Consider the following 12,745-nt stretch of genomic DNA (forward strand, 5'->3'; position numbering starts at 1 on the left):
GTGTGTTTTTTAAGTAAGGTTCGTTTTGTTGTAGACACTAGTAGTTCGTGCGCATACCACAACGAGCGCGTGCGTCGTGTACCGGCATGCCTCGGGAACAACTGTGCTCAGTTTCCGCTCTGTAGCTAACTTGTACGGTTCTGTTCTGTGCTTTAAAAATATTTAAGACTATCAACTCACCCGCCGCATGTGAGGTTCGCTCAGTGATATGGTTTTTGTCAGCAAGGAACCTGCCTGCTGCAGAAATTCATCGACAGATTTGTGAAGTGTACGGTGATACTGTTATGAGCGAAAGCTAAGTGCGTAAGTGGGTACGACAATTCAAAGATGGCCGTGACAACGTCCATGATGAGGACTGCTCCGGTAGCCTTTCTTTGATTACAGACGATTTGGTGGCTTCAGTTGAAGCGAGGATTCGTGAGAACAGGTGCTTCACAATAACAGGTCTCTCAAATGAATTTCCTGACGTGTCGAGATCAGTGCTTTACAACATTGTTTCTGAACACCTAAAGTTTAGGAAACTGTGCTCCTGTTGGGTCCCGAAACTCTTAACAGAGGACCACAAAAACCAAAGATTTGAGTGTGCGATCAAATCAAATCGTCTGTAATCAAAGAAGGACAACCGGAGCGGTCCTCATCATGGACATTGTCACGGCCATCTTTGAATTGTCGTACCCACTTACGCACTTTGCTTTCACTCATAACAGTATCACCGTACACTTCACAAATCTGTCAATGAATTTCTGCAGCAGGCAGGTTCCTTGCTGACAGAAACCGTATCACTGAGAACCTCACATGCGGCGGGTGAGTTGATAGTCTTAAACATTTTTAAAGCACAGAACAGAACCATACAGGTTAGCTACAGAGCGGAAACTGAGCACAGCTGTTCCCGAGGCATGCCGGTACACGACGCACGTGTTCGTTGCGGTATGCACGCAAACTACTAGTGTCTACAACAAAACGGACCTTACTTTAAAAATACCCCTCGTATATTCACAGAACAAAACATTTAAAGTAAGAAAAAGCAACTTGGGGTGCATCTACAGTATAGACTTAATGCAGTTCAATTCCACTTGGCTCCACGGGAGTTGTAGTTTTCTATGGTCTTGTCTGTCAAATGATAGCTCAATTGCTTTCCATAGCAAGGAGCCATGGTAGTTAAAAGTGATGTCAAACTGCATTAATTCTACCGTCTGGATAGACTAGACACGGGCAAACTTCAGCATTCCCTCTAGGTGTTTTGGACTTCAATTCCCACTATTCCTGGCCTCATGTCCCTTCCTGTTCCTCCCTCAGCCGCTGAGGTCAGGAATTGTGGGAATTGAAGTCCAAAACACCTGGAAGGAATGAAGTTTACCCATGCCTGGGATGGATGCACCTTTGGTGAGCATAACGATCAATACAAATTGGAAACAAACTCCAATTGATGGTCTTCCAGGCAGCTGTTGGTAATTAGGTTTTCATTTTCAGCACCGGATTTGGCTTTTGCCACAGTATGATGGCTGCAGATCTGTTTTCCCGTGGCTTCTTTTTTATCTTTTCCCCCTTCCGAGAAAAACCAAATTGATTCGGATCATTTACAAACACGACAAAATACAAAACGTTTATTTCTTAGCTCGACAGAACTAGGCAGGAGGTTTTTGTTTTCTTTTCTTTTTTAAGGGGGGAAACGTCAGAAAAATAAAAAGATCTCTAAAAAATAATAACAATAAAAATAATAATCATTCACAACTAAGATGATGTGTCAAACGTTCACTCAGTTTATCTGGAGTCGAGGAGGAGATTCGTGGCAAATCGGTTTCCCAAAGGAGTGTAAAGCTAAATAATATCCTTCCTATAAAAAACCCTGCTTTGCCGGATGAATTTATTGTTGTTTTGCTGGATGAATTTGTTGTTGTCCTGCAAAAACCTGTTTCAGACAGGTTTTTTTGGCGAACTTTTTGGAAAAGGAGGAAGGAACAAAGCGACGAACTAAATAAAACTAAAATGAGGGTCCAAAAAAAGAGCGAGAAGTCTAAATTGCTCACAGCGGAGAATGGAAACACAAACGTCTCCCATCGGAAGCTAACTTTTCTCGGATTTTTCTTGGGATCTTCCTCCATCGATTCGGTTTGAAGAGGGCTTTTTTTCCCTCTCCGGCTTCGATTTACAAATCAAAACGTTGGAATCGGACACGCATTTTGTGTCGTTTCTGGACAATCAGGACGTTGTGCGTTGGCTTGAAACCGGAAACATTCTCCTTTGTTTTGCTTCTTTTTAAGACTCTTGCGGAACGACCTCCATCATCTTCTGGCAAAAGACGGTCGTAGAATCTGTTTGCAAAAAGAAAAAGGAGGGAAAAAATGCATTTAAGGTAAAGGTAAAGGGGAAACCATTGACATTAAGTTGAGTCATGTCCAACTCTGGGATTGGTGCTCATCTCCATTTCTAAGCTGAAGAGCCAGCGTTGTCTGTAGATGCCTCCAAGGTCATGTGGCCAGCATAACTGCATTGAGCACCATTACCTTCCTGCTGGAGATGTACCTATTGATCAACTCCGGTTCCTGCTCGGTTTACCTGTCCGAAAGTATTCTCCCCTATGAACCATCAAGACAATTAAGATCTTCTGGTGGGGCCCTGCTCTCGGCTCCGCCACTTTCGCAATCGTGTCTGGTGGGAATGAGAGACAGGGCCTTTTCTGTGGTGGCCCCTCGGCTATGGAACTCTCTCCCGATTGAGATTAGATCTGCCCCCTCCCTCCTGTCCTTCAGGAAACTGGTGAAATCCTGGCTATAGAAGGAAGCATTCCCAGAGTAATGGCTGAAACCGGCTACAGAACAAAGTTATCGACCACACATACGGACTGAGTTGGACATGATTTTATCTTGGCGATTTGGCTTATTTGTAATTTTTAATAGATATGTATTTTAACTCGTTATTATATGATGTTTTTAGATTGTACTATTAGCATTGAATCCTTGCTGTAAGGTGGTCTGAGTCCCTCTACAGAGGTTGAGAAGATCGGGATATAAAAGTTTTAAATAAATAAATAAATATATTATTTATTTATTTAGTGTATTTGTATACCGCCTTTCTCAGCCTATTGGCGACTCAAGGTGGTTTCCAACAAAACAGTATACACAGTATCATAGAGCAATTTAAAAACATTACAATTACATAAACCACAACAGCAATAAAAAACAACATCATTGGCGTCTCCTTATTGTCAAGCATTGTCCGATTCCATCGTCAATCATCAATTTCCTATATCATTTATCCATATCCGTTACTCTGTGTTTGTGAACGCTTGCTCAAAAAGCCATGTTTTGACTTGTTTCCGAAACGTTAAGAGGGAAGGAGCAGATCTAATCTCTCTAGGGAGGGCGTTCCATAGCCCGGGGGGGGGGGGGGGGGCACTACTGAAAAGGCCCTGTCTCTCGTCCCTGCCAAACGTACCTGTGGCGAAGGCGGAACCGAGAGCAGAGCCTCTCTGGACGATCTCAAGTTTCTAGATGGTTCATAAGGGGAGATACGTTCGGACAGGTACGTTGGGCCAGAACCGTTTAGGGCTTTAAGGGTTAAAAATAAACTCACATTTGCATGTTTTCAAACTGCTAGGTTGGCAGAAGCTGGGGCTAACAGTCAGCAAGTTCAGCAGCTCAGCAGCTTAACCCGCTGCACCACAAGGGGGCCATCAAGCTATGACAGTAGAGTCTCGCTTATCCAACCTTCGCTTATCCGACATTCCATCTTATCCGACGCTCTTACTGACGTCCCGCTTTTCCTCCAGCATTTCCCCTTAAATTAAAGGAGTGCTCCCAATTCTATCTCAATTCCCAATAAGTGAAAAAGGCGAGGAGGAGGAGGAAAAGGGGAAAAGAGGCAGGACTGGAAACGGAAGCATCCTCCCTCCTTCCCTCTGTGATTTCCACTCTCCTTTTCCACATCCGGGCACTTCCTGCTGGGCCACTGTATTCTGAGGTGTTGCCTTGCTTTAACCCTTAACCCTGAAGATGCCATTAGCCACAGATGCTGGGCAAATGTCAGGAAAGAATGCTACTTGAACATAGCCATAGAGCCCAGAAAGCTCACAGCAACCCAGCAATACAATTGTTCGGCTTTGTGCATGTGCGGCCGAGCAAAATCTCCTTCGGATTACCCCTGAAGGAACGAGGGCCAGAGGTTTCTAATTAATTAAGGTGCTTTTGCAAGGTATTAATTCTCTATCCATCTGGGGATATTTGCTCGCTCCCTCCGCCTCCGTCACTATTGCTCTCTGTGCAAAACGGGAGAGGGAATTGACATGCTAATCCCTCCGTCCGCCGTCGGTGGCAGAAAAATGGCTTTTCTAAGAACTGTGAGCAATACTTAGAAAAAGAAAAAAAAAGGGATGAACTAAAAAAAAGGAGAGACAGGCAGTGTTTGTGTAACAAAAGAAAAGAGCCTCTATAATCAGGGAGACTGGAGAAATCTGTTTCTGCTCAATGCCTAAGTAATACTCAAGAGATAAACCTCCAAAACATCGCCTCCTTGTCTGCTTTTTCTAGGTCAGGCTTCCATTGTCGCCTCCAAAAGGACAAATGGTGGTTTTTGGTTACGGAGTCGCCATCCGAGCAAGACTCCATGGTTTCTTTGATGCCTTTTAATGCAACTCCGATCCAACAGATGGAACGTAAAAACACGGTCATTGCAATAGGAAACAAAAGAAGAAATTGAAAAGGCGTGCAAAGCTAGGCGCACCCAAACACTCTCGGTTTCCATGCAAATTGATGGCAAATGTGGATGGAAAAACTCCCAGCAATATTCTCATTTAGGGAGAGAACATTGCTAGGAATATAATTAAATCTGCATTGTATTTATGCAAACCAGACTTTGGGTTTTTCGCCTTGTAAATCCCAGAGTTTTGGTTTTGCTATGGTTTTGCTAATAACAAGCAAAGCAAAATAACGGATCGCATCCTTTCCGGACTCACATATACTCTGCAGGAGCCACTTGGGTTTGTTCTGCCACCAGACGCCGACCAGATAGACGGGGATCCCGCTGAGGATGATGGCAAAGCCGATGCCGCACTCCTTGGGCGTCATCCAGAAGGAGACAACGATGAGGAAGATGCAGGCGAGGATGAAGAAGACGGGCAGGAGCAGGTTCACCTGGATGTAGGAAAGCAAGAGAGACCTTTGGGTCAGCAAAACTGAAGAGGTTAGATCAGGCCTGGGCAAACTTGGGCCTTCCAGGTGTTAGGAGTGTTGGGAATTGGAGTCCAAATCACCTGGAAGGCCCAAGTTTGCCCAGGCCTGGGTTAGATAATCTCCACCCTAAAGGAGCCAACCGTCAATTGATCGAAAACAGCTTGTTTGAAAATGGAATTGAGGATCACAAGGGATATTTATGGTCCATTTGGGAGCATCCCATGCAGCCTTTGGGAATCCCAACCCCATTAAATTGAGGCACTCAGTAATAACAACAACAACAACAATTCAATAATAATAATAACAACAACAACTTTTGGCACCCGCCTCTCCTAATGGCATAATAACAATAACAATAATAATTACAGCAGCAACAACAACTTTTGGTACTTGCTTCTCCTAACAGCATAGTAACTACTACTACTACTTCTACTACAACTTTTGGTATCAGCCTCTCCCAATGGCATAATAATAACAATAATAATAACAACAACAGCAGCAACAACTACTGCTACTACTTTTGGTACCGCCTCTCTTAATGGCATAACAACAACTACTACTACTTTTGGAACCCACCACTCCTAATGGCTAATAATAATAATAATAATAATAATAATAATAATAATAATAAATATATAATAATAATAATAATAATAATAATATAATACCCGCCTCTCTTAATGGCACAACAACAACAACAACAACTTTTGGAACCCACCACTCCTAATGGCATAATAATAATAATAATAATAATAATAATATAACTGCTACTAATAATATAACTACTACTACTACTACTACTACTTTTGGCACCCACCTCTCTTAATGGCATAATAATAACTTTAGAAGGAAATTAAAAATGTGGTTATGGGACCAGGCTTTCGGGCAATCTGGCAGTTAAGGACAATGGACGACTAGAATTAACAGGACTGACAATGTGGAATTGAAACTATGAACTAAGAGATGGTGAACGCTGAGTGTTAAACTGGTTTATTGACGTGTTGTAGAACTGAGAACCGACCATATAATTGTTTTTAACTGTTTAATTGTTGCTATACTGTTTTATTTTATTGTTGTATTGTATTGTTGTGTTGATGCCGGCATCGAATTGTGCCTTTGTAAGCCGCTCTGAGCCCCCCCCCCCCCCCCCCGGGATGAGAAGGGCGGTAGAAGTATTTGAAATAAATAAAAAATAAAAAATATATAATTATTATAATTATAATAATAACAACAACAACAACAACTTTTGGTACCCACCTCTCCTACCAGCATTATTATTATTATTATTATTATTATTTTACTGACACAAAGCCACAGTATGTCACAGCAAATGAGATCTATATGCTGGATTTCATATCAAAAAATCACAAGTTGAACACTTCCCAAGCATCTAGGACTGTGTGATGTATTTTCGAATGAATAATAATAATTATTATTATTGTTGTTGTGTTTTCTTTGTTTGTTTGTTAAAAATGCAATACAACTTTGGTTTGTTCCTGACACGATAAATAAATAAAATTATTAATAATAATGTGTTGCCTACCTCTCTTAATGGCTAAGTATTACTATTATTAATTATACTATGTAACACTATGATTTTTGGAGTGTGGAGGGCGAAGTTTCTCTTGTCAGGACAAAGTTTTCGCCCTCTAGTCAAGTTTCACCATCTTTTCAGGATAACAGCAATGAGGAACAGATATGTATAACCCATGAGCAAAACTCGTACAAACAATACGCATATTCACATCAGCACATTTCATTTTTTTTTTCAGCCGAAATTTCTGGCAGATGTTCCATGGTGGCCATCCTGAAGTTTTGAAATCCCATAATGAAGCAGCAAGTCTGGACATCACAGATAGAAATCCTGGGACCAACAGGTCTGTGTGCGGACCTGGTCTGGGGTCTCGGATTTTTTTGCCCCTTGTAGAAAACTCGTGTTTTGGTGCTGCCTGGAAGAACCTTGAGTCTACACCGCCATACAATGCATGTCCTCACCTTGATGGGCCTCTCCAGCTCCGGCTTCTTGTAGCGCAGCCACAGCATCCCGATGATGGCCAAAGCCACACAGAGCCAGTTGAAGAAGCTGAAGAAGTTGATGACGGAGAAGATGTCGTTGGAGAAGGCGTAGAGGAGAGTCATGACACACTGCAAAGATAGATACAGAAAGGAAGGATGAGAAAAGGAAACGAATGGAAACCGGAACCCAAAGCAACTGGATCCAATTCTTTAAAGGCTAGTATCATTTAGCAAGAAGAAAGACTGATGCCCCTTCTACACAACCATATAAAATCCATATTATCTGCTTTGAACTGGATTATATGACAGTGTAGCTCAGGCAATGGCAAACTTGGGCCCTCCAGGTGTTTTGGACTTCAACACCCACAATTCCTAAAAGCCTCAAGCCCCTTCTTTTTCCAGCTCAGTCGCTTAAGCTTAAGAAGTCCAAGTTTGCTCATGCTCCATTCACTGTTTTGAGTTGAAACTTTCTGAATTCTAAGGCTGGGTTTACACAGCCATATAATGCAGTTTCACAATACAGATTAACTGTGTTGGACTCAATTATATAGCAGTGTAGACTTGTATACTCCAGTTCAATGCAGTTAGCCTCCATTATATGGCAGTGTAGATCCAGCCTCAGGCCCCTTCTACACTGCCATATAAAATCCAGATTATCTGTACATGGAAATAATATAACAATAATAAAATATAATAGTAATATAATATAATAATAATACCTCTAATATCCTAGGCCCTTGGGAAGAGCCAGATATTCAGAGACGAACCCCCAACACTTGGACTTAATATGCATGTGTGATGTGTTGTTATGTGAACAATATAATAATAATATGTTATATAATAATAAAATAATACATATGTAATAATAATAATATCTCTTAATATCCTAGGCCCTTGGGAAGAGCCCAATATTCAGAGATGAACCCCTAACACTTAGACCTAATATGCAATGTGTGCTGTGTAGTTATGTACAGGTAAACAATATAATAATATTATATAATAATAGTAATAATACCTCTAATATCCTAGGCCCTTGGGAAGAGCCAGATATTCAGAGATGAACCCCCAACACTTGGACTTAATATGCATGTGTGCTGTGTTGTTATGTAAACAATAAAATAATATCATAATATCATAATATCATAATAATATGATACATATATAATATAATACTACTACTACTAATAATAATATATCTGTAATACTCTAGGTCAATGGTTCTCAACCTGTGGGTCCCCAGATGTTTTGGCCTTCAACTCCCAGAAATCTTAACAGCTGGTAAACTGGCTGGGATTTCTGGGAGTTGTAGGCCAAAACACCTGGAGACCTACAGGTTGAGAACCACTGCCCTAGGCCCTTGGGAAGAGCCCAATATTCAGAGACGAACCCCAGACACTTGGACCTAATACGCATGTGTGCTGTTATGTTATATACATGTAATATTAATAATATTCTCTTGTTACTGGAGTGCTAACAAAAAAACCATATCTGTAGGGGTCCAGTTCCCATAGATACGAAAAACCTAAATGATTTTTCACTGTATTATGACATGGGAGCAGTGTGAATGTGTACACTTAGCATGTCCACACTTGCTAATATGGGGCATGATGAGTGCTGAAAAGTCTAGATTCCACAAATACAGGGGGATCCATTGTGCCCATATAAAAACCATACTAATCAAAGAAATTTATTTTCACAACTCTGGACGCATCCTTACTGTGAAGATGAGGGACGGCACTGGCGTGAGGAGCTTGGGGTGGATCATGGAGAGAACGGAGGGCAGGTGTCCCTCACGAGAGCCGACAAAGAAGAGCCTGCGGAAACAAACACACACACACACACACACCCCTTTTAATTTCATGTTACCGAGTGATTTATCAAAGACTGAGATCTCACAGACGTCGGAAGACAGCAGCCAAGATGTTATCTCAGTGTTGCGTAATGGAAACGCAAGGCTAATTGCATTATGCAACCTTTGGTTTGGTATGACAATGTTGTGCAACTGAACCAGGTCAGCAAAGGTGCCATCCGAAACACAAGCACATCTGAACGCAATGCAGTGGCATGGCATGTGTAACAAATGCGACCGCTGTGCACCCAATAAAAATATCCAACTACTTCCAAGGGAAAATCAAATGAGAGTAAGACCTCAGCAATGGGCTCATATTCTTAGGTTAAAGGTAACGGTTGTCCCCTGACATTAAGTCCTGTCATGTCTGACTCTGGGGTATGATGCTCATCTCCATTTCTAAGCCAAAGAGCCAGCGTTGTCCATAGACACCTCCAAGGTCATGTGGCCGGCATGACTGAATGGAGCTTATATTCTTACATGTCTAATTTTCCTGAAGAAGAGACATTTCTGCCAACTTCCCTTTCCATCTGTCATGTCAACCTTTTCCTATAAGAAGTAGGCAACCTGTGCCCTTCAGATTTCTGAACTATAAGTCCCACAATCCCTGACAACTGGACATGCTGGTTGGAGCTGAAGGCTCTGGTTACATATTAACCAGAGCCAATAGTTATGTTACCCTGATGGATTTTGACCATTGTATGTAAATGCTATGCAAGCTGCGTTGAAGCCAACTGATGTGTGACCTTGATGGATTCGAACCATTGTATTCTTTGCTCACCACATTGTGTTGGAACTCATTATTCTGTGACTTTGATAGACTCTAGCCATTATATCTATATACTATGCAAGTTATATTGAAGCCATAGCATATACATACTAAACTTGTGCAATCTGGGTAAACTGCAATCCATTTCAGTGTCCTGGAATTTGGTGGAGGTCCCAATCCATTTTTCGGGAGCCTCCCAAATTTGGGAGGACCGAAATCTATTTTCACTCTGGGAAACCGAAAGATTAGTTTTCTATCTGTCCCATTATGGGTGGAGGTACTTCCCAGGCTCCCCTTCCCATCATTTTAAGTATTTAAGACATTTTTACTCTAGGGGAGAGACGCTGCAGGCAGGCACGCTTTCTTTCCTGGGCTTGCACCATGCCACACACTCTTTCCAAGGCATTTTAAGGGGGCCCAGGGAAGGAAGAGTGATGACCTGAAGCTATCCTCTCTGGGCTTCCTTTGAAAAACCCTCTTTTTTTTCTTGACACGCTTCAATCTCCTTTCTGCTTTGGATTTAATGCTTCCTTAGAGCTGTTTCTACTTTCTACTCTAGAGGAGAGGTGCTGCAGGCAGGCAGGCATGCTTTCTTTCCTAGGCTTGCTCCATGCCACGCACTTTTTCCAAGACATTTTAAGTAGGCCCAGGGAAGAAAGAGCAATGACCTGGAGCTATCTTCCCTGGGCTACCTTAAAAAAACCCTCTTATTTCCTTGGCACACTTCAATCTCCTTTCTGCTTTGAGTTTAATGCTTCCTCAGAGCTGTTTCTATTTTTTTCTAATCTAGAGGTGCTGCAGGCATGTGTGTGCACTTTCTCTCCCAGCCTACACCGTGCCACACACTCTTTCCAAGGCATTTTAAGGAGGCCCTGGGAAGGAAGAGCAATGACCTGGAGCTATCCTCCCTGGGCTACCTTTAAAAAACCCTCTTTTTTCCTTGACACGCTTCAATCTCCTTTCTGCTTTGGTTTTAATGCTTTCTCAGAACTGTTTCAATTTTTTTTCTACTCTAGAGGAGAGGTGCTGGAGGCAGGCATGTGCGCTTTCTCTCTCAGACCTGCACCACGTCACATACTCTTTCCAAGGCATTTTAAGGAGGCCCAGGGAAGGAAGAGCAATGACCTGGAGCTATTCTCCCTGAGCTTCCTTTAAAAAAAACCCTTCCTTTTTCTTGGCATGCCTCACTCTCCTTTCTGCTTTGGGTTTAATGTTTCCTTAGAGCTGTTTCTACTTTCTACTCTAGAGGAGAAGTAACTACGTAGTAGTAGTTTTCAGAGAAGGAGGGTTTTCTTTTTGTTTGCTGGAATTAATAAAAAAGATTACTGTGATGCTGAACAGGGGAGGAGGAGCTAAGATTGGCTGCCACATGGTCCTGTTCTGGACAGGAATCCATGATGGTTGGCCCCTTGCCGTTACGGGCACCCGAACAAACCAAAGAAGCCGATTGGCTGGAGGAAACACTAAAAATGGATTTGCGCACAAGCCTAATACATACTATGCTGATAGATTCTGACAATACAACAACATTTGGAAAAAAAAATCTGTTCCTGTTCTGAAAGTGATTCTAATATGGAATGGAATGTTTTTAAATATCTAATATGTAATAATTTTAACTTATTTTTTAATTTTAATATTTTGGAAGTGTTTGTGTTTTATGGCATTGAATAATTGCCTGTGTTGTAAGCCACATTGAGTCCCCTTCAGGGTAGAAAAAGGCGGCGTACAATAGGGTAAATAAATAAATAATAAATAAAGTGTTAAAGTACCGTAGTTGTTCTACTCCAGAAACTTTATTTTTGTGCCATAAACTAGGTTGAATTGGTTGAGACTCTATGAGATGTTCATTGGAAAACTAGAGCAAAATGTGCTGCAGGATAATATCCCTCCTGCAAGAACAACGTTTTTGCAGTTTAATACACTTTTCCTTTGTTTTTATGATCAAACCAATTAGGAAATGATCCCAGGAACAAAAATCACATCACATAATGTAATTATACTTTGTTGTAGGCAATGGTTGTGTGACCCACCCACGGTACTGTGTTCATCTGGTGTATAGTGGTCAATTTTACAATTGACTAAAGGGGTCAATTCCCCATGTGACACTGTTTACTTTTACGTGACACTCTGAAATATACAACCTCTTGAAATAATGCTGACGTAATGTCACAAAAGATTCCCATCCCAAAACTCCCATTTGGATACTGCCACACACACTTTCTGAGCCTACACACATTAACCTCAGGAGAACGTACCTAGATGAAGTGAAGAGCGACCCATTGACGGAGCCGAAACACGACAAGCCGACAAAGACGGGGATGATCCAAGACATGACGCCCAAGTGATAATTCCCGAAGTCCTATTGGCCAAAGAGGAGGAAAGTAGATTTTCAAAATACATATATACATACTGATATTTTGCACTAGCCGTTCCCTGCCACGCATTGCTGTGGCCCACTCTGTGTATATGTACTGTGTGTGTGTGTGTATGTATGTATATATATATAAGTATATGTGTGTGTATATGTGTATAGATGTGTGTTTGTGTATATATGTGGTTTTACGCATGCGTGCTGTGGCCCAGTCTGTATATATGTATTTTGTGTGTGAATTTATGTGTGTGTATATATATATGTGGTTTTAAGCATGCATGTTGTGGCCCAGTCTGTGTATATGTGTTTTGTGTGTATATATATTTGTGTATATGTGTATATTTGTGTTTGTGTATATATGTGGTTTTGAGCATGTGTGCTGTGGCCCAGTCTGTGTATATATGTTTTGTGTGTGTATATATATTTGTTGTGATTCAGCGTCTGTCTCATGTACCTACTAGTAGTAGTAGAAGGAGGCGACGTTTGGAAGCAGAAGACGCCCAGCAGCAGCTGAAGCGTATTAGAGACTTGTTCTTAGAGCCTACAGATGAGGAGGATTTCGAGGGGTTTAC

General features: G+C 41.6%; 1 protein-coding gene across 1 annotated transcript in view; it reads right to left on the bottom strand.

Annotated features, from left to right (window-relative positions):
• Nucleotides 1-1,576: 1,576 nt before the first annotated feature.
• The window catches only part of SLC7A5 (solute carrier family 7 member 5), an 84,254-nt gene continuing 73,085 nt past the window's right edge, over nucleotides 1,577-12,745 (bottom strand). The window contains exons 6-10 of the mRNA XM_060787801.2: nucleotides 12,058-12,161; nucleotides 8,902-8,998; nucleotides 7,164-7,313; nucleotides 4,952-5,129; nucleotides 1,577-2,312 (exon numbers count right to left, since the gene is read on the bottom strand). Of these exons, the coding sequence (XP_060643784.2) occupies nucleotides 2,257-2,312; nucleotides 4,952-5,129; nucleotides 7,164-7,313; nucleotides 8,902-8,998; nucleotides 12,058-12,161 (585 nt within the window). The 3' untranslated portion in view covers nucleotides 1,577-2,256. The remainder of the gene's footprint in view (nucleotides 2,313-4,951; nucleotides 5,130-7,163; nucleotides 7,314-8,901; nucleotides 8,999-12,057; nucleotides 12,162-12,745) is intronic.

This window comes from Anolis sagrei, chromosome 8 (genome assembly GCF_037176765.1).
Source record: "Anolis sagrei isolate rAnoSag1 chromosome 8, rAnoSag1.mat, whole genome shotgun sequence".
Classification (NCBI taxonomy): domain Eukaryota; kingdom Metazoa; phylum Chordata; class Lepidosauria; order Squamata; family Dactyloidae; genus Anolis; species Anolis sagrei.